General features: G+C 48.8%; 1 protein-coding gene across 3 annotated transcripts in view; it reads left to right on the top strand.

The window, feature by feature from the left end:
- The window catches only part of NRXN2 (neurexin 2), a 309122-nt gene that overhangs the window by 43332 nt on the left and 240420 nt on the right, over positions 1-25370 (top strand). Inside the window, exon 4 of one of the 3 annotated variants that reach the window (XM_054990706.1) lies at positions 13634-13702. The exons of the other annotated variants lie outside the window; for them this stretch is intronic. Coding sequence (XP_054846681.1) covers positions 13634-13702 — 69 coding nt within the window. The remainder of the gene's footprint in view (positions 1-13633; positions 13703-25370) is intronic. 3 annotated transcript variants of the gene reach the window in all.

Raw genomic sequence — 25370 nt, forward strand, 5'->3', positions numbered from 1 at the left:
GACAGACATAAACAGACATCTTTATAAAATAGTTCCATTAGGAAGAGGAAACCACCCCTCACGACCCTATTGGCAACTACTGAAAATTCCATTCCTATTATTGCATCAAATGCCAGGCCAAACAGAAAAGTCTGTGGAAGGTACTGCAGTTTCAGCCAGTGTTCAGAGATAGAAATCAACAGTTGTGGGAGAGTCACCTTCTCTGTGTCAAGGCTCTACCTATGTGCAGGTTCAGGTCTGCCATGAGGACATGTGTGCAAGCAGGTTTTCCACTGGAAACTCCATTCCCAGGTGCACAGGTCCTGATTCAAGTTGGGACCATAGCACATGGGGAGAAGGTGCTTATGCCTCCACTTTTTTAAAAAAATCGCTGATTGTGTTTTCCTGGCCCTGGGTGAATTCTGTTAGTCTCATTAGGGAAACCTGCATGTACCCCATTAGTACATGTGGAGCAAATAGTGCCCCACCCCCAGCCACTTCTAGTGAGGAAAATAGCATAGGAGAAGCTGAAGCTATTTCCTCTCACACAACTCATAAGACCACATGGCTTACAAGGACCTAGGTTTAAAATGTAAGGCATAGTTCGTCTCTGTGTGGGCAAAAATTTATCGGGCCTAAGCTATAAATAAATCCAGAGACTGCAGAACTCCCTCCCTCCAAATATTTGTGCAAATGGGGTGCTAGTTTCCTCTTTAGGCTGTTTTAACCACCCAATTAAGCAATGTGGTTGCACTGCAAACTTTGCCCATTTAGAACACCTGGAGTGGAACACCCACTGCGGCCACAGATGGGGCAGTTGTGTACACCAGGTGGCATGGAGCCCTTTCTGTGCCAAGGGAAGTCAGAGAAGGTGTTTTTGAAAACAATAAACAGAATTTGGGGGAGGGGGGAAGAGAAGGTTTTATAGGATTGGGCTGTAGTTACCATTAAGAGGCAAGGAGTTCCATCATTACAGGCAGGGCTTTTCAGCTGGAATGTGGTGGAATGGAGTTCCAGCACCTCTTGAAAATGGTCACATGGCCGGTGGCCCCGCCCCCTTATCTCCAGACAGGAGGGCAATCTAAACTCCCCTCTGTCTGGAGATTAGGGGGCGGGGCTACTGGCCATGTGACCATTTTCACCCAGGGTGATTGAAAATTTAAAAAACAACCCCTTGTTCCAGCTGACCCAAAGTGACGTGATTGTGCGGTTCTGAGTTCCACTGCCTCTTTTCCCAGAAAAAAAGCCCTGATTACAGGGCAGCCACAGTGAATATCTCCATGTGCTGTAAAGAGTCTCTCTACTATGCCTCAGCCCATCAAACTGCAAATGTTTGAATCACTGTGAATAACTTGGATCCTCCCCAAGTACTCTGGGAATTGCAGTTTTGTGAGGGAGATGAAAATTTTCTTTGTTGGAGAGATCTTTTCCTTTTATAAACTTGCCCCTCCAAGTACTCATTGGCTGGGGGGTGTATGTGGGAGGGGGTGAGTGTAGGGATTGAAAAAAAGAGACTGAAGAACAGAAGGGATTAGGGATGCTAACAACAGGTTGGAATTGTTTAAAAAAAATTGTTTAGGTTGGAAAATTTTTGAAGATTTGAGAGTAGAGACCAGGTAGGGTTGCCAGGTCCCTATACCTTCCCAGCAGGAGGGAGGGGACCCAGGATTCACTGGGACGTTGACCCCATATGTGTGTTCCCAGCACCAATGCAATGACATCACTTCCGATGAGATGTCATTTTCCCTGTCACGGGAGTGCTCCCGCCCTTTGCGTGTGGCCAGTTGGCCCCTTTGGGACCAAAATTGGCCCCAAGTGAAGCACAGGAGCAGTCTAATGGCTGGCGTGATGACATTACTTCTAGAAGTGATCATAGCTACCAGGAGTGTGTGTGCTGTGCTTGTGCCTGGGGTGGCTGCTGGTGGCAGGCAATTGCTGGGTGGTTTGGAACCTCCCGCCAGTTGCCAGTGGGCAAGTGGGCATACTGCCGGGAGGTTGCCCACTACCGGCAGGCACCTGGGATTCCTAAGAGTAAGTTGGGCAGAGTTTGAAGAAGGGAGCTACTTCAGCATATATGATAGCATAAGAGTCTACCCTCCAAAGCAGCCATTTTCTCCAGGGGAACTGATCTGTATTGTTTGGAGATCAATTGTAATTCTGGGATACCTCCAAGCCCCACCTAGAAATTGGCAACCCTAAAAGAGATGGATGCCCTCTGTGCAAGGCTCAAGATTGTAGGTCATAGTCAGAAATCTGTGAGATATCCCTGACAGGCAGTGGACAGGCATGCTGAAATAGATGCAGGTTGGCTTTCAGTGGGGACGACCTTGTTCCTTGCCACTTGAATAATATGGACTGCCTCTCTGGGTGGGGCTCACTAGGCCTCTGTTTTTATGGCGAGCCTTCACACCATGTTATAATTTTTCTGAGCACAAAGTATAGTACTCCTACGGCTATCCTAAGCTGAAGCAAAGGAAAAACGTTTTTTGCAAGGGGAAATGGTCAGGTGGCAAAAAGGCAGAGCCTCATATGGAAGTTCTGCCTGCAACCAATCTTGGAAGGGGGCAGAGCTAAACTTCCCCTTCAAAATGTTGAATTTAAACTCAGGCCTCTGACGGGTGGTGGATAACTCTCCTGCTCATCAGTGGCCTGATCCTGACCATTTTGGGCCCCTTCTCAGACATTTTCAGCCCCTTTTTGTCATTTTGGGCCCAATTTTGGCCCTGAATGACCAGGATTGGGTCCAAAACAGCCAGAATAGGTGGTCTAGGGGGTGTGGCATATGCAAATCAGTCACACTAATGACACACTTCCGTTGATGGCAAGAGGTGTGGCATATGCTAATGAGTTATGCTAATGAGTTCCTCCAGCTCTTTTTCTACGAAATGACCCCTGAGCATGAACCAACCCCCCCCCAAACCATGAGATTCGTGGTTTGTGGATTTTAACGAACCAAAAACCACGAACTGGTATGGAACTGGGGCCAGTTACAACCCAGTTTGTGGTTCGTGGGGTTTAAATACCCCTTTCTGGCCGCTTAGCAGCAGCAGGGAAAGGGGCATTTAACTGTTCAAAGGGCCCTTTCCTGCCTTGCAAGCAGCAGGTCCTTTTAAACTATCAGCTGGCAGGCGGCAGGGGGGGATTCCCCCCACTGCCAGCTGATAGTTTAAAGGGAATTGTGGCGCGGCCATTTGAGGGGTGGCAAGGCCGTTCTTGGCCTCCTCCATCCCTCTGCGAGCCCGCAGTGGGACGGAGGAGGTTGTTTTCGGCCAACGCCCCTGCATGGGCCAGCAGAGGGGCAGAGGAGGCTAACAATGGCTTTGCTGCCGCTCAAATGGCTGTGGCGCGCCACGGCCATTTGTGGGGCAGCAAGGCCATTCTCGGCCTCCTCCATTCCTCTGTGGGCTTGCGCAGGGGTGGAGGAGGCCAAAAACGGCCTTGCCGCCCCTCACAGGAGGAGGGGGAGGATGCCGCGGCCCTTCTTAAGGTAAGTTGGGGTTGGGGCTGGGGGGTGGGGGGGCTAGGGTTTGGCCAGTTTAAAAGGACCTGCTGGCAGCAGGTCCCTTTAAACTATCAGCTGGCAGGCAGCGGGGGGGGGGTCCCCCCCTCGCCGCCTGCCAGCTGATAGTTTAAAGGGACCTGTCCTTGCAAGTCCCTTAAAGGGACAGTTTAAATGTCCATTTGGCCATTTAAACTGCCCCTGTAATACAACCCAACAAACCAGTATAAAGTTTGTGAAAGTTCTGTGAAAAGAACCATGAACCCTGGTTCACGAACCACGAACCAGCCTGTTTCGTAGGTTTTTTGGGGTCGTAATTAGGTTCGTGTCCATCTCTAAACTGGACTAGGGGGCCTTGGACGATTCTTGTCTTGTCAGCAGTTTTGCAGCAACATGGCACAATAAGGTGGAGAGCAGCAAGTCATGTGGGGACAGGGCATATAGACTTGTCCCACCTCTCTTGCTGCTGCTTCCACAGTGGACTTGACTTTTCCCCGACCATGTGTGGAAACACCTTTAAAACAGCCGACAGGTCTAGCTCCATCTGTAGTGCATTTAGTAATAGCCTAGTTTAGAGCCTAAGCCTAGTTTAGAGATTTGGAAGACATCAGTGGTGGTTGCTAAAGTTGCCTCTTGCCCAGTGAGGTCACTTTCAGAATGTCACCATGCAGGGGGTACTCTAACATTCCCCCAAAACATTTTGGGTAAGTGTTAAGTGTCACCTAGGAATGGCATGCCAACCTGGCTTCCAGCAGGAGGGCTAGGGTAGGGTCATGGGAGGTGACTGCACTATCAGCAACATTGCTATGTCAAAAAATTAAGCTGTAATTATTTAAGAGCTGGTAGCTTGGCAGATAGAGCAAGGCAAAGGGTGGTGGATGAAGGATTGGCCAGTATGAAGTCAGGGATCCCAGTCCTCTGGGGGCGAGGGAGGTATGGCGGTGGGACTTTGGCCAAGATGAGAAGGACATGGAGATATGGTAGAGCTTGGTGTCCTTCCAACCTGCATCCCATCCTGAGAAATGCTAGGTGTGGAGTTAGGAAATTTAGCGCCCCTTCGACACTGATGTTGTGCAATACCAGGTCCATAAATAATAAAACTAGAACGCTGCATGATTATTTTGCAGCGAATGATATGGACCTGGTGTGCATGACCAAGACCTGGGTAAGGGAGGGCGAAACAGTCGCCTTGAAAGAACTGATCCCCCACCTGGGTTTTCGGTCCTCCATCAGTCCCGAATGGGTGGCTGGGGGGGAGGGGTGGCAATCCTTGTTCGAGAGTCTTTTTCCTTCAGACCTCTCCCTGCCCTGGAGATCTCCATTATTGATTGTGTGGGCCTAGTGTGGGGTGCTGAGGAGAGTTTGGCTATCTGTGTGGTGTACCGACCGCCTAGCACACCAGCAGATACCCTGTCACGCCTGTTGGAGGCGGTAGCGGGGTGGGCCTGGGAGTATCTGAGACTGATAGTGCTGAGAGACTTCAACGTCCACGCCGATGATGCCACCTCTACTCGGGCTGTGGATCTGGTATCCTCCATGGCCGCACTGGGACTCTCCCAGATTGTTTTGACCCCCACGCATCAAGCAGGCCACACACTGGATCTGATCTTTGGGGTGTGGATAAATGTGGATCTGGAAGCAGTTGAACTGGTGCCATGGTCAGACCACTTGGTTCTGAAGGCTCACCTGGATATGCCACCCCCACCCTGCAAGGGCGGTGAGCTTATTTATGCTCGCCCGCAGAGACTTATGGATCCAATTGGTTTCCAGAATGCTCTGTGGGATCCGATACTCCCTGGTGGTTCATTGGATGAGCTGGTGGAAGACTGGCAAGTCCATCTTTCCGAAGCCATCAACAAAATCGCCCCCCCCATCGCCCTCTTCGCCCCCACATCAGATTGGTTCCCTGGTATACAGAGGAACTACGATGGATGAAGTGGGAGCTGAGACGGCTTGAGCGAGGGTAGCGGTGATCTCGCGAGGAAGAAGCAAGATCATCTTATAGGACGTTTATGAAAGCCTATGAGATGGCAGTGAAGGCTGCAAAGAAAAATTTCTATGCAGCTTCCTTTGCATCAGCTAGCTCACACCCAGCAAAATTGTTTAATGTGGTTCGATCACTTGTCTCCCTATCAGGGGGAGACTGTCAAATTTTGAATTCAGATATTAGCTATGAGGATTTGGGGAGCTTTTTTGCTGATAAAATCTTGTCTCTCTGCTGTGACTTGCTGGCCACAATTGACACAGTACGTGAACTAGAGGCCCCTTGGCCATCTACTGGGATGATATTAGATCATTTCAACCCACTCTCTGGGGATGAGATTGAAAGGACCCTGCTAGCAGTGAGACCTACCACGTGCTCCTTGGACCCGTGCCTGTTATGGCTGGTGAAGGCCAGTGTGGATGGGCTACGGACTGCCTTGGAGGCCATTGTCAACATGTACTTGAACTCTGGGGTCTTTCCTGGAGCACTGAAGGAAGCTGTGGTTAGGCCTCTACTGAAGAAACCATCTTTGAACCCCACCGACCTGGTCAGTTACCGCCCAGTTTCAAACCTCCCATTTCTGGGTAAGGTGATTGAGCGGGTGGTGGTGGAGCAGCTACAGGGTTTCCTGAATGATTCCTCATCCCTAGATCCCTTCCAGTCTGACTTTCGCCTGGGACATGGGGTGGAGACATTGCTGGTTGCCCTCACAGATGATCTCCGCAGGCAGCTGGATCGCAGTGGATCGGTGCTGCTGCTATTACTGGATCTGTCAGCAGCATTCAGTACGGTCGATTATGATCCACTGACCCACCGCCTTGCCGATGTGGGGATACGAGGGACTGCCTCACAGCGGCTTGTCTCTTTTCTCCACGGTCGGGGACAGAGGGTGGCACTTGGGGAGAAATTGTCATCCTGCCACCCATTGGTGTGCGGTGTCCCTCAGAGGGTAATACTCTCCCCAGGGGGTGATCCTGGATGCCTCCCTGACTACAGAGGCACAGGTCGCAGCGGTTGCCCGATCTTCATTTTTCTATCTAAGACAGGCCCGGCAGCTTGTCCCCTACCTATCAACCTATGACTTAACTGCAGTGATCCAAGCAATGGTCACCTCTAGATTAGACTACTGCAACTCACTCTATGCAGGGCTTCTCCTGGGCCTGATCCGCAGGCTACAGTTGGTCCAAAATGCAACTGCGCGAGTAATTTCAAGGGTCCCAATTAGGGAACATATACCACCTACACTACACCAGCTGCACTGGTTACCAGTTGAGTACCGGGTCCGGTTCAAGGTTTTGGTGTTGACCTATAAAGCCCTATGCGGACTGGGCCCAGCATATCTGCAGGATCGCCTCTCCTCATATGAACCCCAGAGGATGCTTCGTTCAACAAATAAACAACTGTTGGTGGTCCCTGGCCCAAGGGAGGCCCGCCTGCCCTCGACCAGAGCCAGGGCCTTTTCGGTCCTGGTATCGACCTGGTGGAACTCTCTGTCTGAGGAAACCAGGGCCCGATGGGATTTATTATCTTTCTGCCAGGCCTGTAAGACAGAGATGTTCTGCCAGGCATATGGTGGAGGCTAGGTTGGGCCCCCACTGGCCACACTAAAGATCTGTCCACCACCCCACATATGAGCCAGGGCTTGAAAAGCAGTATTTTATCATTGCCATCTGAATTGAAGCTGTATTGTATAAAGTTGTTTTAATGTTATTTGTATACTGTTTTATCTGTTTTTAACTGTATTTATGTAATTTGAAATGCTGTACTCCACCCTGAGCCCACCTGGCAGGGAGGGCGGACTAAAAGTCTAATATAATAAATATATAAAAAGTACAATCTCAAAGTGACAAAGGATAGCTCTAGGAATTGCTGAAAACTCTATGAGTTTCTGGTGATTCCTAAAGTTATCCTTTGTCACTTCCAGGTTGTGCCCTGAACTGACATAGCAAAGTTGCTGACGTTGCTGTGTTTTAAATAGAATTTTCATCTGCCACCGCTCCAAGCAGTGGCAGCCAACACAGTCAGGAATCTGTGAGATGTACCTGACAGGCAGACACTAGCCTAGTGTCATCTGGTGTGATGACCAAGAAGTAATGACTCAGTAGAGATGTCATCACATGGGGCCCACTCTGACATTCACCAAAACTCGATGGTTTAACTACAACGTTTTGGGTGAATGCTGGAGTATAACATGGCGTGATGACGTCACTTCTGGGTTGCTCTAGAATGATATCATTGCACCAGGAATGCTGATTGCAACCCCTGGCCCCATGTCATGCAGCCATTTCCTTCCATCACCCAGCTTATTGGTGGCAGGCAACAGGAGCTGGAGGTAGGAGATCCCCCACTCCTAGCAAGAAGCTGGCAACAGTAGTGGCTACTGAGTCTAGTTTGGAAAGAAATTTGCATTTGTATCCCACCTTCCTCCAAGAAAGTCATGGTGACAAACACCAGGATTATTGTCTTGTCCATACAACAATAGCTTTGTAGGTGAAGCTGAGTGGAAATTTGAACTCAGGGCTGCTAGGTTCAACATAGTCTCCACTTTCTGCTCCAGCATCCTGTGCTCTCTGGACAGCATCTCTCTCTATTCTGAATATGGCTAAAGCTAGTGTGGCATAGCAGTACTGGACTGTGAACTGGATTCAAATCCTGACTCTGGCCCTTTTCACACTGCTTACCTGCTGCCACAATTACGCGAAATATCGCACAAAAAACGCAGAACATCGCGTTTTCTCGCGTGAGAAAATGCAATGTTCCGCATTTTTTGCATGATATTTCGCGTCGTTGCGGCAGCAGGTAAGCAGTGTGAAAAGGGCCTCTGTCATGACCCTCTGTCATGGCTGAGACACTGGCTGGTCAGCCAGTGTCTCAGCCATCCTACTCTTGTAGGATTGTTGTGAGGATAAATTGGAGGAGGGTGAAACCATAAATATAGCCCAGCAGTCCTTGGAAGAAAGGTGGGACAAACATCTCGTGTAAATCAATAACAAACATGGGAATTACCTGTACCTCCAGGTCCTTTCTGATAATGTTCACCCCGGTTATGCTTCTGCAGCTATGACTTAGGGGGTATGCTGTGGACTCACACACTCCCACTTTTTCCTCTGCCCCTCGTGAGGTCACATCTTGCCGACCCACAACTTGACATTGGTTGCAAACTGTATATTGTCAAAGGCTTTCACGGCTGGAGGACAATGGTTGTTGTGGATTTTACAGGCTGTATCACCGTGGTCTTGCCAAGACCATGGCGATACAGCCCGGAAAATCCACAACAACCATTGTTGCAAACTGTGTTTTGACTAATGATGGTCAGCAAAAAAAAAAAAAAAATGCCTGCACAGGCATGATGCCAACTGTAGTGCAAAGGGAATACTGGCTGTAGTTCATTACCAAACAATAAGGGGAGTGCCCATGTAAGCGAAGAGAAGGGTGCAAAGCTCCTAAGTCCCTCCCAATCCGCTCACCACTGCTAGGCAGCGAGGCAACCTTTTCTGTCCATGCTGAGTCTTAACCTCTAAAACACAGACTGGGGGGTTTCCTTGCACGGAGAGCAGGAAGCCCCATATTTAAAGGGAATGTCCTCATGAGGTTATGCTCATTCTGAGCACGACTCGTGGCCTTCCCAGGGATTCCCCTTTTAAACCAGATCAAAAATAAACCCTCTTTGATCAGTTTCAGAGGAGGAGCTGCGGGGTGGCTGCTAGTGGAGCATCCATCCAGAGCTCTGTTCTGCTTTCAAAATGGTGCAGAGTAGCTCTCTGCCACGCACCGTTATGCCCCCTTTTAGCCCTTTAAGGGGCACTTTGCCTTCCCCAGGCCAGCTGTCCTGTACTGCAAAAGGGGAAGTGATGAGAGGAAAAGTGTGGTTCCAGGCTGGGGGGAGAGGGGAGGAGGAGGGAACGTGCTGTGCTTTTGCACATGTGTGACAGAAGAAAAGTGAGGAGTGGGCAGGGAGGCCAGGGCAGCTGTGAGTGCAGGAAGAGCAGATGTGTGTGAACAAGAGTTGCCAACAGGCCTGGATAAAAATGTTCTATCTGCTTTAAGAGAGGCTTAATGCATGGAAATGGGCAGCTGAAGCTTTTAAAGGGGTGGAGGTAGATCACATCACCTGGTAAATAACATTCTGTGTAGTCTCTGTTGAATGGACGGGACATTTTTTTCTCCAAGCAGTTGGCAACCCTGCTGTGGAGCAGTTCTTACTCATTCCTCTCCTGCTGTTGCTGCTGCCATAATAGGCGGTGTGCTTTTGCATCCTTGTGTGGATGCAACCTGTGGTTAGTGAAAATGCTTGAGCAGATGTAATAGCAACTATAGTGCAAATGTAACACTGACTACAGTTACATCCAAATTTGAAAGCATTGGTGGGTGTGGATGCCCACTCGAGAGGGGAGCAGGGGGCAAGCTCCCAGCATGCTCCCAGTCAGCTAACTATGGCTAGGCAATTAGGCAGCCGTTTTGTCTGCGCTGAGCCTTAACATTCAAAATACTGACACAACAGATCTTGGTCTTGGTCAGATGAACAAACCATTTTGCACCTTTAAGACAAATGTAGGAAAGGAGAGAATGAGAAAGAGAGAGCACAAGTTGCACACTGATGAAGCTCTTGTCATGGGGGGAAGTCCGTTGAGCATCCCTGCTCTTCCCAGTCTGGCATGAAACTTGCTGAAAAGTCTTTGGTCAGTCACTCTCTCTCAGCCTGTGCAACCTCACTGGGTTGCCAACTGCCTTGGAGGAAAATGCCCTTTTCTTTTAATAGAAGCTTTACCTCCATGCCCTGAAAAGCTTTAGCTGCTCATTTCCATACATCAAGCTTCTATTAAAGAGACAGGATGCTGCTCACCAAGCCTGTTGTCAGCCCTAGTTGAGAGGATACAATGAGGTGGGAGAACCAGGTCACATGAAGCTGCCGTATTCTGAATCAGACCCTTACTCCATCAAAGTCGGTACTGTCTATTCAGACTGGCAATGACTCTCTAGGGTCTCAGGCTGAGGTTTCTCTCATCGCCTACTACCTGATCCTTTTAACTGGAGATGCCGGGGACTGAACCTGGGACGTTCCGCATGCCAAGCAGATGTTCTGTCCCTGGGCTGCCACCCCTCAACCAGGTGTGCCACCCTGAGCTTCTTGGAGGATGAGCACAATAAAAATGTACTTGTCAGAAAGATAGAATTTGTGAAGCCCTGTCCTCTGACACGGGATGCCCTGGCCTTCTCCTTGCGCTTGACCTGGTTGCTTAGCGAGTGAGAGAAATGCACAGTTTGTGCGCTTAGAGGTCCTCTTAGGCAATGCTAATGAAGAAAACTGCCTCCCAGGGCTAGGCCCCAGTGCAAATGAAGCCATAAGGAATCTTGCCTGCCCGCACATGCTGTTTGGTGGGCCGCTTAATCCAAGTCAGACCATGACCTGTTCCGACACGGCAAAGTTTGGATGTCTTGTAAAGCTAGTAAGGCAGACAAACTAAATTTGGGGTCTGACTGTGCCTTGTTTGTGTGCCACCTGATATTTTCAAGTTGCAACAATTGTTAGGTTAATGGCCGTTAGGCCGAACAGTGGGCTGGGGAGGAAGCAAAGTAAAAAGGAGGCAGGCGAGAGCCTTGAATAAAATTCCAGTGCAGTTTGGTGCCCCTTGCATGCTGCCCCTTGCATGAAACTCAATGTGGGGGGGGGACTGCCATTTGACCACACCTTAATTTTTGTGTGGTCTTTGCTGGCTGAGGAGAGGGCTGGAATTGGTTGCCATTTGCCTGTACCAAATGAAGGAACCCCAGAAGTTCCTAACTTTGCAATTAGAAAGGACCATGTGAACCTGGTTTGTGTTCTCTGTGCTTAAATTTTTTCTTCTTCCCGATTTTACAACGAGAATGCAAATTAAACATTGCTTTCCTTGCATGACTGGATTTGCCTTCTGCTTCTGAGGGCTTTTCTGGGCATGGGAACATTTTGGCTGCTTTCTGTTGGTACTCGACAGATCCCAAATATGCCACGTCCTGTGTGTATGTAATATATTGCTGGAGCGGCTGGGAGAATTAGCCAAGCGGCTGGAGGTTCTGCCAGGCATACTGGTGCTCACCAGGAAGATTCTAGCCCTTTCACCAGGCAAGAAAGCATGAACAGGGGCAAAGCAGATGCTTCCCCAACAGAAGAGGAGAAGTGGGGAGCCTCCAAAAGAGGGAAAGGTTTTGAAAATATATGGCAGTGTCTCCATCTGGCTGGGTGACCAAGCTTGCTGCTGGTGCCACTGCCAAAGGGAGGGGAGAGAGAGGCCACCTTGTGGTGGATGTAAACAGAGGTGATTGGTGCACCTCCAAAGAAGTAAAATAAGCAAAAAAACATGTAACAGGGTTCATAAAGTAGTGCAAATAGTGGGACTGGGGAATCAGTGATGCCAAAAATAACAGAGATGGTTCCATGCAGCATTAACAATAGCAGGGTATAATTGGGGTGGGGGGTTGCAGTGTATTAAGAACATAAAAAGAGATCAGACTAGGGGCCCATTTTGTCACGTCATCCTGTTTATAACAGTAACCAGCCAAATGCTCTGGGACTGGGAAGCCTTCAAGCAAGGCAGATGCCCTTACTGGCTCTTTGTCTATTGCATTGGTCCAAGCACAAAAAATTGTTCCTTCACTACATGGAAAATGCCTGTAATTGAAGCCCCACATGGAGGGAAGACCTACTGAGAATGGCAATAATTGCGCATTTACAATTGAACATCTGGAAAGATTTCCCATGTGCTTTACAGCATATGGTCATGAGAGCTAGAAACTTGCTTGAGTTTTTTTTTTAAATAAAAAAGTCTGTGATGCTGTATTCAGTGCTGAATGTTCCCTGGTTGTGTGAGCGGTATTGCTGGCTCATATGTAAAAGCCATGCTTCCACTTCCCCCCCTTCTTCCTTGCAAGTGAAACTTCCTGTTTTGTGTTTGGAGAAGGCTTGAATAGCTGTGGTTTTGTGGTGGCTGGGCCCCACAAAGGGAGTCTGAAAACCTTTGGTCATAGATCCAGAGGAGTTAGCCGTGTTTGTCTGTAGTTGCAAAATAGTAAAGAGTCCAGTAGCACCTTTAAGACTAACCAATTTTATTGTAGCATAAGCTTTTGAGAACCACAGCTCTCTTCATCAGATGCATCTGACGAAGAGAGCTGTAGTTCTCGAAAGCTTATGCTACAGTAAAGTTGGTAAGTCTTAAAGGTGCTACTGGACTCTTTACTATTGAGAATCCCTGGTCTCAGAAAGGTAGGGAAGCAAAGACCAAACAGTGGCTCCTTTTTTGTCACATGAAAAGCTTCTGTTGTGGGGACACCCAGGATCTGCTCCTCCTTAGCCAGCTCTGAAAAGAGGAGGCCCTCGAAGTACAAGTGGGATAGTTAATGGTGGGAAGGCTTGACCTTTGGATAAATTGTTGACATAGTGTATAAATGCTCTCCGCCATAGTGGAGAATTTCTGAAAAGGAAGGTGCCTACGGTCGAGCCTCCCTGGATGTCATCCCTTCTGCCCAAGATGTACCCTCCTCTCAGGTACGCAAGGGCAGTTTGAAGCTGATCCAACATAACACATTTGAAGGAATCATGCTGCATCCTGGGAGAAGGTGGAAAATCTATGCAGATTTGTCAAAGAAGAATTGCAAGAGCAGCAAACTCTTTCTACATGTCTCCTGCTCAGACATCTTCCATGCAGGGTTTTTTGTGCTCTTCCATGGAGGCAGGGGGGCAGAAAGTTTCAACTTGACCCAGTAAACTTTGTGTCTCCCTGGCAGTTACACAGCAGGGGGGGGGCATGCATGTTTATTGGGGCTGGACTTATCCACTGGTGAGTGTCAGGAATTCTGCATGTTCTGATTGCACCTGTAGCAATGCTGAGCCCTGGTTACGGTTTGACCTCACTCTCTGCATATGCTGCCCATGATCCAAGGGGTCCGCTCAGGCGTTTAGGAGAGGACCTGGTCCCAAGCTTTCAGTGTAATGATGCTTTGCTACCTGGGCTCCCAACTGCCTCTGCAAAGGTCAGAATTTGTGTGTATGGGAGTGAGTGTGTGGGTGCAGCCCTTGGCAGCCATTATGTGGGACACCCTCTTTTGCCCAGGATGTGTGGGGAATGATATGCTACACATGGAAGTGGCTGGGTGCGGGGCTCTCTTTCCTCCCTAATGCTGTGGTTCTGCTTCTCCAGTAGGGTCCCTACTGTACTCGGAAGGGGGGGCAGGGAGAGGAGCCAGTGAGGTGCACCAGACATCAAAAGGTCAGTGCAACCCCCCACCCCAAATCCATCCCCCTGATGCAAATACAGAACACAGAGCCAAAATGTCCAGAGTTAATTAGAAGGTGCAAATTAGGCAAAAACAATACCTTTTTGATTAGTTTAAGTTGCTATAGAGTATGCAGACTTCTGGAATCCATAGAACTCTTTAACGGGCACAATGAGGGGAAAATGTATATTGCTCATAACTGGCTGTGTGTGTGCTTTCATGCCCTTGTAATAGATCTTGCTAAATGCATGCTTAACACTTTACTCCATTCCCATGCTGTCTGTTGATGAAGAGTTCTGTGAAACTCAAAAAACGTGCATCTTTCTGTATCAAACTAACTTGGCCTAATGAAAAGACCTGTTTGTAATGGCTTTGACCTTCTTGCCCACTGAGATCAATACATCCACTACCATCAACTAAAACATTACAGAATTGCCTCTGAGGGGGTTATGCCTGTTTCTAGTTTTGTTTGTTCAGTTCTCATGAGCCCCCTCAAAGCGTTCCTAACAATTTTGTGTTGCTCATCTCCTAACAGTTGGATTAGAAAAATGGAGTGCGATCAGTGACAGTGGTGGACTCCAAAAGGGGGAAAGATTTGAACATTCCTGGTCAAAAGGAATGGTGGTACCCCTCTATCCCAACTTTGAGTGAGGCCACAGCTAGGGATGCTGTCCTCAGGGCATGGGACGAAATGCTCCATGCAGTCTATCCTAGACATCTGCCATTTTTCCTCCTGTCTCACAGCTCTTAGAAGCTAAAGACAGCAGAACAGCACCCATACAATGCCCTACATAAGAGGGGATTTACTTTCTGAAGTGCTGTTTGTAGTCGATGACAAGATGGGGCATTGTTTGTGTACACATCCAAATGCTTATAGTTGCGGTGGTGGCCAGGGGTGTACAAGTCTGTGTGTGAAAGAGGGAGTCCATTTGATGGTGACCTGTGAGGTGAATAAGCAAACTAATATTATGAGGAAGTCGTTATTCCAGATGGTCAGATTCCCCAGGAAAGACAGAGAATCTCTCACTCTCTCTGTGGGTGGGTGGGTAGGTGGAGTGGAAGGGATTGTGTTGACTGGCAGGATTGCTCATTTCTGGGGGTTCTGTGGATCTTCCGAGCCCTGTGCTTCCCCCCCATAATGCTGGGGCAGGGAAGGGCATTTTCAGGCGCTTAGCTTGTCCTCCCCTTTCTGGTGCTCCTCTGCAAAGGCCTCCCCTGGAGCCCAGCTGTTTCAATTATTTCTTTCCCCCCAGCTGGAATCCAGAAATCGAAGAAAGCTTGGCCTGGGGTGGGGGGGGGGGAGCATTTGCAGGAACAATGTGCAGATGCCGGAGGGGTTCGGCATCCTTCCTTCCCTCTCTCCTTCCTGCCCATTCCGCTTTGCAAGCGATCCTCACCTGCCACATCGTGATTATCTTGTAAACCTCAAGTTTCGGCTGAGACAACTTCTAGTACTAAATTCTTTGTAAGCATACGTTGGTAAGATGATATCAGGTGAGAGTATCTGCGTTGCTGTCTGTAAAGTGAATGCCTGTGCCTATACAACACTCTGTGTGTGCGCGCACATGCATGTGCGCATGTGCCTCCGCTCTTGAATTGCTGGGTGCCGTTCTTTTCCACATTATTGTGTAGTTGCATACCTCGTTGCTCACGAGCACCGATGCGTATGCACATATTTGGGAGATGATTTGACATTGTGCGAGCGTGTCAGCTTGCCCACTTTGCAACCTTGTCGCTCCCCACATGCCCCTGGCTTCTGAGTGGCTCAAGCCCAGCCCCTGTGCCCCAGTCACACACACGCCCTCCCCGTGCCAGCTGTGCAGAGCGTGAAAAATCCCAGCCTTAATATTTAATTACAACGTGAGCAATTAATACGCTTCGTCCAGGGAGAGTGGGGGAAAACTCCCAGGAATCGTTAACATTAATGATGCATTCAATACAAATAAGATGCCATTAATATACAAAAGGCTGTGATTGATTTCAATCAGGATGTTCTGGGAGGAAGTGCACAAAATGGGCAGCTTGCACTGTTCGTGGCAGAGCAAGATGGGCAAGGGCAATATCTGGGCAGAAGGAGCTTTGCCCAAGACAAGCCAAAGAGCACTTTGCGTAGGCAGCTCTCTGGGCACAATACTTAGGCTCAGGTCCCACCCAGAGCGCTCTGCTTAAGTTGTGGCTGTGGGTGCTGGTCCATGAGCTGGGATTCCTAGAAGGACAGCAGAAGGCTGTTCATGGCTGATCAGCCTAAAGCAGCAGAAGGCTGCTTTAGGCTGATCCGGCACTGGGCAGGGGGTTGGACTAGGTGGTCTGTATGGCCCCTTCCAACGCTATGATTCTATGAAGGCTGGTGAGAAAAACAAAGCAGCAGTGGCACCTTGAAGATGATCAGCATTTATTCCAACGGGGCTTTTGTGAGTCTGAGTTCACTTCTTTGCCCGCCGTGAATCACATCTGTGGCCCACCTAGCCTGGTTTCCCTGCAGCAGTCGTGGTTTCCTGCTTAAGAAACTTGGGTTGTGGGTTGTCGTGAAAAGGGTCTCTCTGGGTTACTCTTAGGATTGCCAGCCTCCTGGTGGGGCCTGGAGCTTGCCTGGAATTATAATTAATTTCTAAAGTTCAGGCTACAGAGTTCAGTTCCCCTGGAGGAAATGGCAGCCTCAGAGGGGTGGGCTCTGTGGCATCGTATTCCTGCTGAGCTCCCTCTCCTCCGCAAGCTCTTCCCTCCTCAGGCTTCACCCCCCAAATTGGTTGGAACAAAAAAAGTGAATTAAATATAACTACTTATTCCAACCTTTCTTATACACGGTTGTATTTTTGTCCTCTTTTTTGCTGTCCTCTACCCCCAAAGCTCCAGGAATTCCCCCAAGCAGGAGTTGGCAACTGTATTTACTTTTCCCTGAGCACATCTAAAGGAAGTTTCGGGGTGATGGCCATATTGGTCTGTAGTAGAATGGCAGGTCCAGGGGTACCTTAGGGACCAACAAGGTTTTTCTCAAGTGTTTAAGCTTTTGAGAGTCAAAGCTCCCTTCTTCGGATACATCTGAAGGATGGGCTTTTCCATGTGTCTTTGTAGTATGCGGCAAGGAAGAAGGGCTCCAGGAATGAGGAGGTGGGGAGGTTTTGCCAGGCGAACGTCTCCAGTCTGACAGAACGCACACGGGTTCCTGAGCTCTTGTGTACTAGCAGGATGTTTCCTTCAGTGTTGCCTTTCTGTTGCAAGACACTACATTTTCTGTCCATTCTGCATCAGAGTGCAGCGTTCTGCATCTGGAGTAAAATTGTTCTTTGTCAGGCAGCTACATGTACAGATATTGTTTGCCATGTAAGGACTGGGACGAATGGCATCTCATCCCTTAAAATTCAAAATCCTTTGGAGACTAAGCTGCTTTCCCTTGCTCATCCACTCTGGTCCTTTACTACAACCACGTGAATACCTAGGATTGCCAGCCTCCAGGTAGTAGCTGGAGATCTCCTGGAATTACAGCTGGTCTCCAGGCCACAGAAATCAGTTCACCTGGAGAAAATGGCTACTTTGGGGGGGGGGGGTCGACTCTATGGAATTATGCCATGCCAAGGTCCTTTCCTTTCCCAAACCCCATTTTCTCCAGGTTTCACCCCTCAGATCTCCAGGAATCTCCCAACTTGGAGCTGGCAACCCTATGAATGCCACCAAAGGCATCCATCTCCTTCCCTCAACAGCCAGGCCTGCTAGTTCGCGAATCTCTGCTATGTTTTCTTTCAAAATGAATTCTTTTTACATAGTTATGTGAAAACTCTGTGCTCCTGTCTCCAACAGTGGAGTTCATATGTACCAATAAAAAGTAAAAAGTTTGTGTGACAACAGCTAAGTCTCCCCTCCCCCAGCTCTATATTATGTGTGGTTCGGATATATATTTTTAATTATTTAAAATGGTCATAAAATTGGGTGACTTCCAGCACTTAAAAACTTATATAAAGTTTGTTTTTAAAATAGCGAAGGTGAAGATAACATATTACAGATTGATAAATGAAGAAGTGACTATCTAGTGCAATTCCTGTTAGAAATCGAGAGCATTGTTTATGCCAAGGTACATAAAATAGGGTCCAGGGTCCATATGTGGCCTGTGTCCCCAACAGCACTTTCTGGTAGGTATTTCTAGACTCAGATTCTCTCTACACAAGACATCTTACATGGGGATGCTCAAGTGAAAGATCTTACACTTGTTCTCCCATTGTGGATACGCATTCACTGCTAGGGGGGCAGAGTACACTCGAATATAAGACCACACAGAAAGTAAGTCACTTGAGCATCCCCGTGTAAGATGTTTTGTGTAGAGAGACTCTCAGTCTTTTTCTTTATCTGTCTAGTTCTTTCCATATATAGAATCTAGTCTTAATTATTGCTATATTTAAAAAGATATCCACCTTTTTAGTGATACGTAAATTCTCTCCAGCGAGAAGAAGGGTACCAGCTATTCTACTGAATCGCCTGGCACCATATCCAACACTGGAGCTATTACATCATATTTAACTCCTTTATAATAATTTCAAAACAGGAACGTATGGGATACAGTCTCTATCACCCCGGCACCACAAGGTCTGTCTTAGTTGCCTCTCCAGAGACCTACTTAGGGTAACTCACAAAGTAAAAACAATATAAAATGATTTTTAAAAACAACCTAAAACTTTATCAACAATAAAACAAGCCATAAACACAAACCAGGGGCATAAAATAGCATTAAACAAAATCCAGGAACTTAAAATGATTTTCATAAAATAGTTCTCTGCCAAGAAGCGGACAATTAAAAAACAAAGCTTTAAAAGACAGAACTCGACAATTAATCTCTAAATGTGCCCCCTAGCCCAGCTGGCACCAAGTTTTGGACTGGGTTGTCACCAGTATGTGGATAACACCCAGTTATATCTGCTGATGGACAGCTGGCCTGGCTCTGCCCCAGATGTCCTGGTCAGAGTTTTGGAGGCTGTGTTTGGATGGTGAAGCAGAGTTGACTGAAGCTGAATCCCATGAAGATGAAGGCCCTATGCTTGAGTCGTGGGGCGGTTGGGTTTGGGGATCCAGCTCCTGACTCTCGATGGGGTACCACTTGTGCCCATTCCAGCAGTCAGGAGCCTGGGAGTGGTGTTGGATGTCTCCTTATCAACGAAGGCTCAGGTTGCGGCAGTTGCTCGGTCTGCTTTTTGTCATCTTCAGGAGGTCGGGCAGCTGGCCCCCTACCTGTCGACCCATGACCTAATTGCAGGGATCCAAGCAATGGTCACCTCCAGGTTGGACTACTGTAACTTGCTCTACGCAGGGCTTCCCTTGGGTCTGATCTGGAAATTACAATGGGTCCAGAATGCAGCTGCGTGTGTCCTTACAGGTACCCCATATAGGGCGCATATTACTCCGATCTTGCAGCAGCTGCACTGGCTCCCCATGGAGTTCCAGATCAGATTCAAGGTTTGGGTTTTGACCTATAAAGCCGTTGGCAGACTAGGACCAGCATACCTATGGGACTGCCTCTTGCTGCATGTCCCCTGGAGAGTGCTTAGATCAGCTGATAAACACCTACTGGTGGTCCTTGGCCCCAGGGAGGCTAGACTGGCCTCAACCAGAGACAGGGCCTTTTCGGTCCTGGCTCCAACCTGGTGGAATTCTCTGTCTGTAGATACTCGGGCCCGCCAAGATTTCTTATCCTTTCAGGAGGCCCATAAGACTGAGATGTTCTGCCAGGCATATGGTTGAGGCTGATCTTGTATTCATCTTAGTGAGCCTCCCTACCAGTCTCTTGTATAGTCATCTTGGCCCCTCAAATGAGCTGTAGTTTGGACAGTAATGATTGTCCCCCCCCCTGCACTTTTGGCAGGGGGTGGGTGGGCTGTTTTAGTCACTGTTTTGGGAACAGTGACATTCTAAAGAATGCCCTTGAGCCTGTCTCTGGCCTCTGCCTCCCTCGCCTCTGCAGATGGGGGCACAACGAGTAGGGCTTGGGATCTGAAGTAGCGGGCTGCAGCTCCAAGCAGGTTCAGCTCAGTAATGTGAATGGAAATCCCAGGCACTGACGTCCCTCTACAAGAGATGCGTGGCAAGTCTTAGGCAAGCTGTCAAGAGGTGCAGATGCCCTGGATAGTGGTTTAGGCCAACCCCTCTGGTTCCTAGGTTCTTACCAGAACCTGGGGAGGGGCTGTGGCTCAATGGATGAGCCTCTGCTTTGCATGCAGAAGGTCCCAGTTTCAGTTACCAGCATCTCCAGATAAGGATCAGGTAGTAGGTAGGGTTACCAGCTCCCAGCTGGAGAAGGGGATCCCCTGCTCCCAGCCTCCGCCCTCCCCACTCACCTGGCCGGTGGTGGTGGGAATATGCCCAGGAGCTCTTCCTTGTTGTACCGGGAATGATGTCATTCCCAGCATGACAAGGAAGGGAAGGCCCTGCGCGGGGCTGATTTGATGAGTTCCACCCCCATGCACCCCCCCCTTGTCTGCCAGGTTGGGCTCTAGGGGACCTGGCAACCCTAGTTGTAGGTGATGTGAAAAACCTCCACCTGAGACCCTGGAGAGCTGCTGCCAGCCGGAGTGGACAGTACTGACCTTGATGGACAAATGGGAGCTTGGGAGCTGCGCCCCAGAACATGCACAGATTGTTGGGTGTTATTTAAAGAGGATTAAGATTGTGGCAGGAGGTGAGAGTGGAGGAGGAAAGGAGTGGCATGGTGGAGTGGAGGGGCAGTCAGTTCACCAGGCACCTCCCGGTGATTGCCTAGGATGCCAGAGGGGTGCCAGCCAGCCCTACTGTCACAGGACTGTAGCATCAGGGTCTGGCATGGCAAGTAGCGGAGCTGGGAAGTGCCCCTAGCCCCAACGGCAGCCTCCGTTGTGGGGAGGGGCAGGGTGGGCCATCTTTCTTTCTTTCTTTCCTCCATCTTAGTAGGAGGAAGGAGGCTGAGTGACACTTCCCACTAGGGTTGCAAGGTCCCTATACCCTCCCGGTGGGAAGGGGCACCAGGCACTTACCTTGTGCAAGTGACAAGGTGTTCTTTGCACGCACAAAAAGCATGCAAGCGCTCTGGTGCCTGCATGATGATGTCACTTCCAGAAGTGACATCATCACAAAGGCCACAGGAGCCCTCCTGTGCTCCTTGTAGTTAAGTTGACCATGGTGCTGGGAGAAGGAAGGGTGAGGAGGGCCTCAACAGCCAGGGGTGGGGCGGTCCTTTGTCTCTTTCTTATAGACCCTGCTTTTATCTGTGAGGTATCTTCTTTGTTGCCTCTGTGTGCCAAAACAGTCAAGTTTAATTGTTCCCAAATTCCCAGCATCCCAAACCTTGAGACTCATGGGGCAGGGCCTGATGATGTCAAGGGTCGGGGCCTGTTGACATAATCTTCATTAGCCATGCAGCCTGCTTAGTGCTAGTCAAGGTATGTTCTGGCTCTTGTTACTGTTTTGACTAGTTCTGAAGCAGAAATGGTTTAATATTTCAGAAACGCAGGTGAAAGGCAAAAACATATTTAAAATAGTTCCACAGATCCAGAGCCACCAGTGCTAAGGCCCTGCTGCTCCTTACCTTTCCTCAATCGATCGGAGCCTCTTCTGATTATCTGAATTAGCCAGTTGTAGGAGCGGGGAGTTCATGGGCAGGAGCTATTTATTCAATAGATTTCTAGGCTGCCTTCCCAATAGAAAATGCCACATTACTCCCTAAGTTTACTGGGGAGAGGGTGCCTGTCAGATTGTTTGTTCATTATCTTCCTGGGTGCTTATTTACATATGTGTTCAGAAAGGCAGCAGGAAAGAGATCCTCTTGAATACCCAGTATCTGGCCCGGCTGAAGGTATTTTAGGTCGCAATGCAGAATACCCCACCCCCACCCCCACATCCCACTAATTAACGCAGGGCAAAATCCAGTGGGCAGTTTTTAATGCCTGAGCCTCTCTATAACCGCAGCTTCATTTCTGTGAGGCCAGCCTGTTCTCCCGTCCTGCTGCTCTTAACAGCATCCAAAATCTCTCTCTTGAAGCATCTGCGTCAGCTAGGAAGGAAGAGTTGTCTTTTTAGGGGTGCAGGAAGCACCCAAAGGGAGATAGGAGAGAACTCTTCTGCTCTTCAGATGGCATAAATCCATGTTTTCAGCTGGGGAATGGAAGAGATTAGATGCTGCGCCAAGACGCTACAGGGGTCTCTTGTACCGTATGGGACACCCAGTCCCCGGAGAGCCACCATGGCTGAGTTTTCTGTGCCAAGAAAAAGCTCGTTTTGTGGGCTGCAGCACCTGCATCCATTTGTTCAGGAGCTGGGGTCTTTTTTTTGCTCCTGCTAGCACGGGGAGGGGGCACAAAGATCACCAAGTCCCCTCCCTAACTATTGCACTAATCCCTTTCCTTTCTTCACCAGGCACAGTTGATGTGTGTTTTCCTTTGAAGCTTTCATTTGACGCTTGTGGAACTGAGAACCTTTGCCCCACTTTAAAAAAAAAATGAATGTTTTCGATTCTCAAGATGCCGGATCCTGTCCCAGATTCCACACTTGCCTCAAGTGCTCAAGGATGCAAAGGCTTTGTTGGAGGGAATCCCAAGGCTGCATGAAATCCTTCTTTCTCTTCCCCCACCCCCTCCTGCAGAAGGAGAGGACTTGTGATGTCTATAGTGTAAACTCAAGTGACAATTTGTGATATTTATGTGCTTAGAAGGCTCTGTGTGTGCGCGTGCACGCTCGTGCGTGCATGTGCAAGAGATAATGAAGGGTGTGTTGGGGGTAGCAGGTGTTGGGGATTCCCAGGGCGCTGCCAGGCTGTTTGCAGTGCCTCCAAGCCAAAGTGTTCCTCTTCCAAAAATATTACCGGCTTCATCCCTGTGGTTTGGAACCTCTATCCTTCCTCCCTTTCCAGCGACCTCTCCTCTCTCCTCTCCTCCCCTCTCCCCTTTCTCAAGCCCCCTCCTCCATGGCAGCGAGAGGACATGAACATCCTTGGATCAGGCTGCTGGCTGGTTGCTATGCCGACCATGCGCTGGGATGCTGGCGTGCTGGGTCCCAGGGGAAGGGGAATAGGATTAATTGTCCCAAAGTCTCGAGTTGATGAGCTAATGACTAAAGCTGGCAGTGCGCAGAAGGAGCTACTTGGGCTCCAGCTTGCTGCCGACACAGTGATTTCGGCATGGACGTGGCTGCACTCTCTGGGTGTTAGGAGTGGACACTTGTGTGTGCTGGTGTGCTGTGCATGGCTGGGAAGGGATTTCCCAGAGAGGGATGGGTGCAGGTATATAGGGTGGTGCTTGTGGGGCCAGACTGCTGCAGCTGTGGTTTCTCTGGATCCGTGAAGGGTATGTTAGTGGTGGTTGGCAGAGTTCCAGTTGTGTAGACTGTGGAGTGAATTGGGGGGGCAGGTTGCAACGTAATGTGGGCTTGTGTGCTCTGATGGCACAGAGGTGAGAGAACTGGTGTAAGGAATCAATCTGTCTAGCCCATTTTTATCCCACCATTCCCCCAAGAAGCTCAAGGCTTTGTGCTTGGTTCTCTCCTCATTTGTCTTATCCTCGCAATATTTCTTTTCCTCCTCTCCTTCTACCCTCTTTTTGTTTTTTTTTAACACCAAGGTTGATGAAGAGTTCTGGTCCTAGTAAAAAGTATTACATGGATTATTTGGGGGGGGGATTTTGCTTTGGACCAATGTGTCTTTGACTACTGTGAGGTGAGTTAGGCTGAGAGAGTGACTGGTTCGACGTCAGCCTGGGAGTTTCCCAGCAAGCAGGAATTGGAAACTGGGTCTCCTAGGTCTGACTTCGGGTATGTGAACCACCATGATGGACCTTTATTTATTTCTTTGTTTGTTGATACCTTTTACATTTATTCTATTTCCTTCACAGACTTGGGGAAAGACGTGTGGCATTCCATTCTACCACCTCCTTTTATTTTTCAAAATGACACTGTGAGGTAGGTTAGGTGGTAGCCAGGGAAAATCACTCCTGGGAGGGTTTGTTAATTTCCTCTTCACCTCCTAGAAGGGGAGGTGAAATGGACAGAGCCTTCTGGAGGCAAAGAGGAAATTAACAAACCCTCTGAGGAGGGATCTTCCCTGGCTCTGTAGAGAGGGAAAATTGGCAATGCCTTCTGATCTCTTTTAAAACTCAGCTTCCTGGCTAACATTGTGACTCCCTTCACATCTGCGTCCTTGTGTAATTTGTCTCTTGTAGCTTGGGTCGAAGAAGCAATGAGCCTCATGGCTTGAGGGGATTTGAACCTGGGTCCGCTCCCACAGGAACCGAGTGCCCTTACCTGGTGCATCACAGTGATAAAGCACACCAGGGATAGATGTGGGCATGAGGGCTTGTGCAACAGATTCTCTAAGTGGATCCAGCAGTTGGCAAGCTTATGGAATATGGAGGAGAAGTGAGGCGAGTGTGACAAATGCTCACACAACATGGACTGTGTCTGTGGAGGACCCAGGGTGTGAATCCAGCCATGTGAAGATGATTGGAGCAACTGCTTGCACAAGCAGTTATGTATGCAACTCACAACATATACATGAGAATTGGCCCTGTGCCTGACACCCCACCAACACCACCCAATCTTTGCTCTAACTTAGGTAGGCAGTGGGTTCTGGGAAACTGCAAATCTTGCAGCTTATTTGGGGATCCAGTTGAGACTCCCCCCTCTTCATGGGGGACCACTCTTTCCCTGACTTAGCAAAACTGTCTTGTCTGACAGAGTGGCTGGGATATTTCAAAGGGTTTTTCTTAAAAGGCCGCTTTTAAGAGGAAAGTGGGCTTTTAAAAATGGATGAGGCTGACTGGGAACACTTGAAGGGGAAAGCCAGTTTGGGGAGAAGCCGCCTCAGGGTTGACCTCAAGCACTGGCGTCTGGGATCCTCCTGGGGTATTGTGAGTGTGGGTGGAGGCTGTTCTAGAATGTGGCTTCAGGGAAGGGCCCTTTCCCCCACCTTCACCAGAACTGCCCTTTCTGGCTCCCTTCCATGGTTGGCTACCGAGCCCCAGTCTCCCGGCTTTGACAATAACTTGCATGTCCTGGTAATTTAGGTTAGGATTGGAAAGAATTGTGCAAATAGATGCAAAACACCTTAATTTGCATGAACACAGTGCGCGGGTCTCCTTGGTTGAGGAACAGGGAATTTTTTTTCTGAACAGCTGGGGATCAGGCAAACAAATATAAATATAGGATTGTTGCAGGACTGGGAAAACTCCCGCCTGCCTCAAAATGTGATCCTGGAAACCAGGAGCTTCATCTCTACTTGATCCTTTCTTCTCCTCAGCGTGGTTAATGTCATACATTTTCCATTTTTTTTTGTTCTGAACACGCTTGAAAATGTGTTACGTGGAACTCAGAAGCTTGCTTGTAGTATGTGAGTTTGGCTTAGTAAAAGTTGTGTGTGCGGTAATGCCATTTCTCTCATTCTATCAGACTTTCTGATCTAGGAATTGAAATAGTTCTCCAGGCCAAATTATAGAAAACCAGTGAATTTTAGTGGCGACAAACCTGAACTCTGAGCCTGAAGAGCTCATCTGTGCTGTGGATTCATTCCTCCGCCATTTCCACATTCCAGATCTTGATCAGGGGATCAGCAAGACTGCCATCTCAAGCTATCTGGACCCACTAGTCTTTGACAGTGGACCATGTTATTAGCTTGCCTCTCCTGCAGAGAACAAGTGAAACCGTATACCTAAACCTTATCAG

Source organism: Eublepharis macularius, chromosome 1, assembly GCF_028583425.1.
Source record: "Eublepharis macularius isolate TG4126 chromosome 1, MPM_Emac_v1.0, whole genome shotgun sequence".
Classification (NCBI taxonomy): domain Eukaryota; kingdom Metazoa; phylum Chordata; class Lepidosauria; order Squamata; family Eublepharidae; genus Eublepharis; species Eublepharis macularius.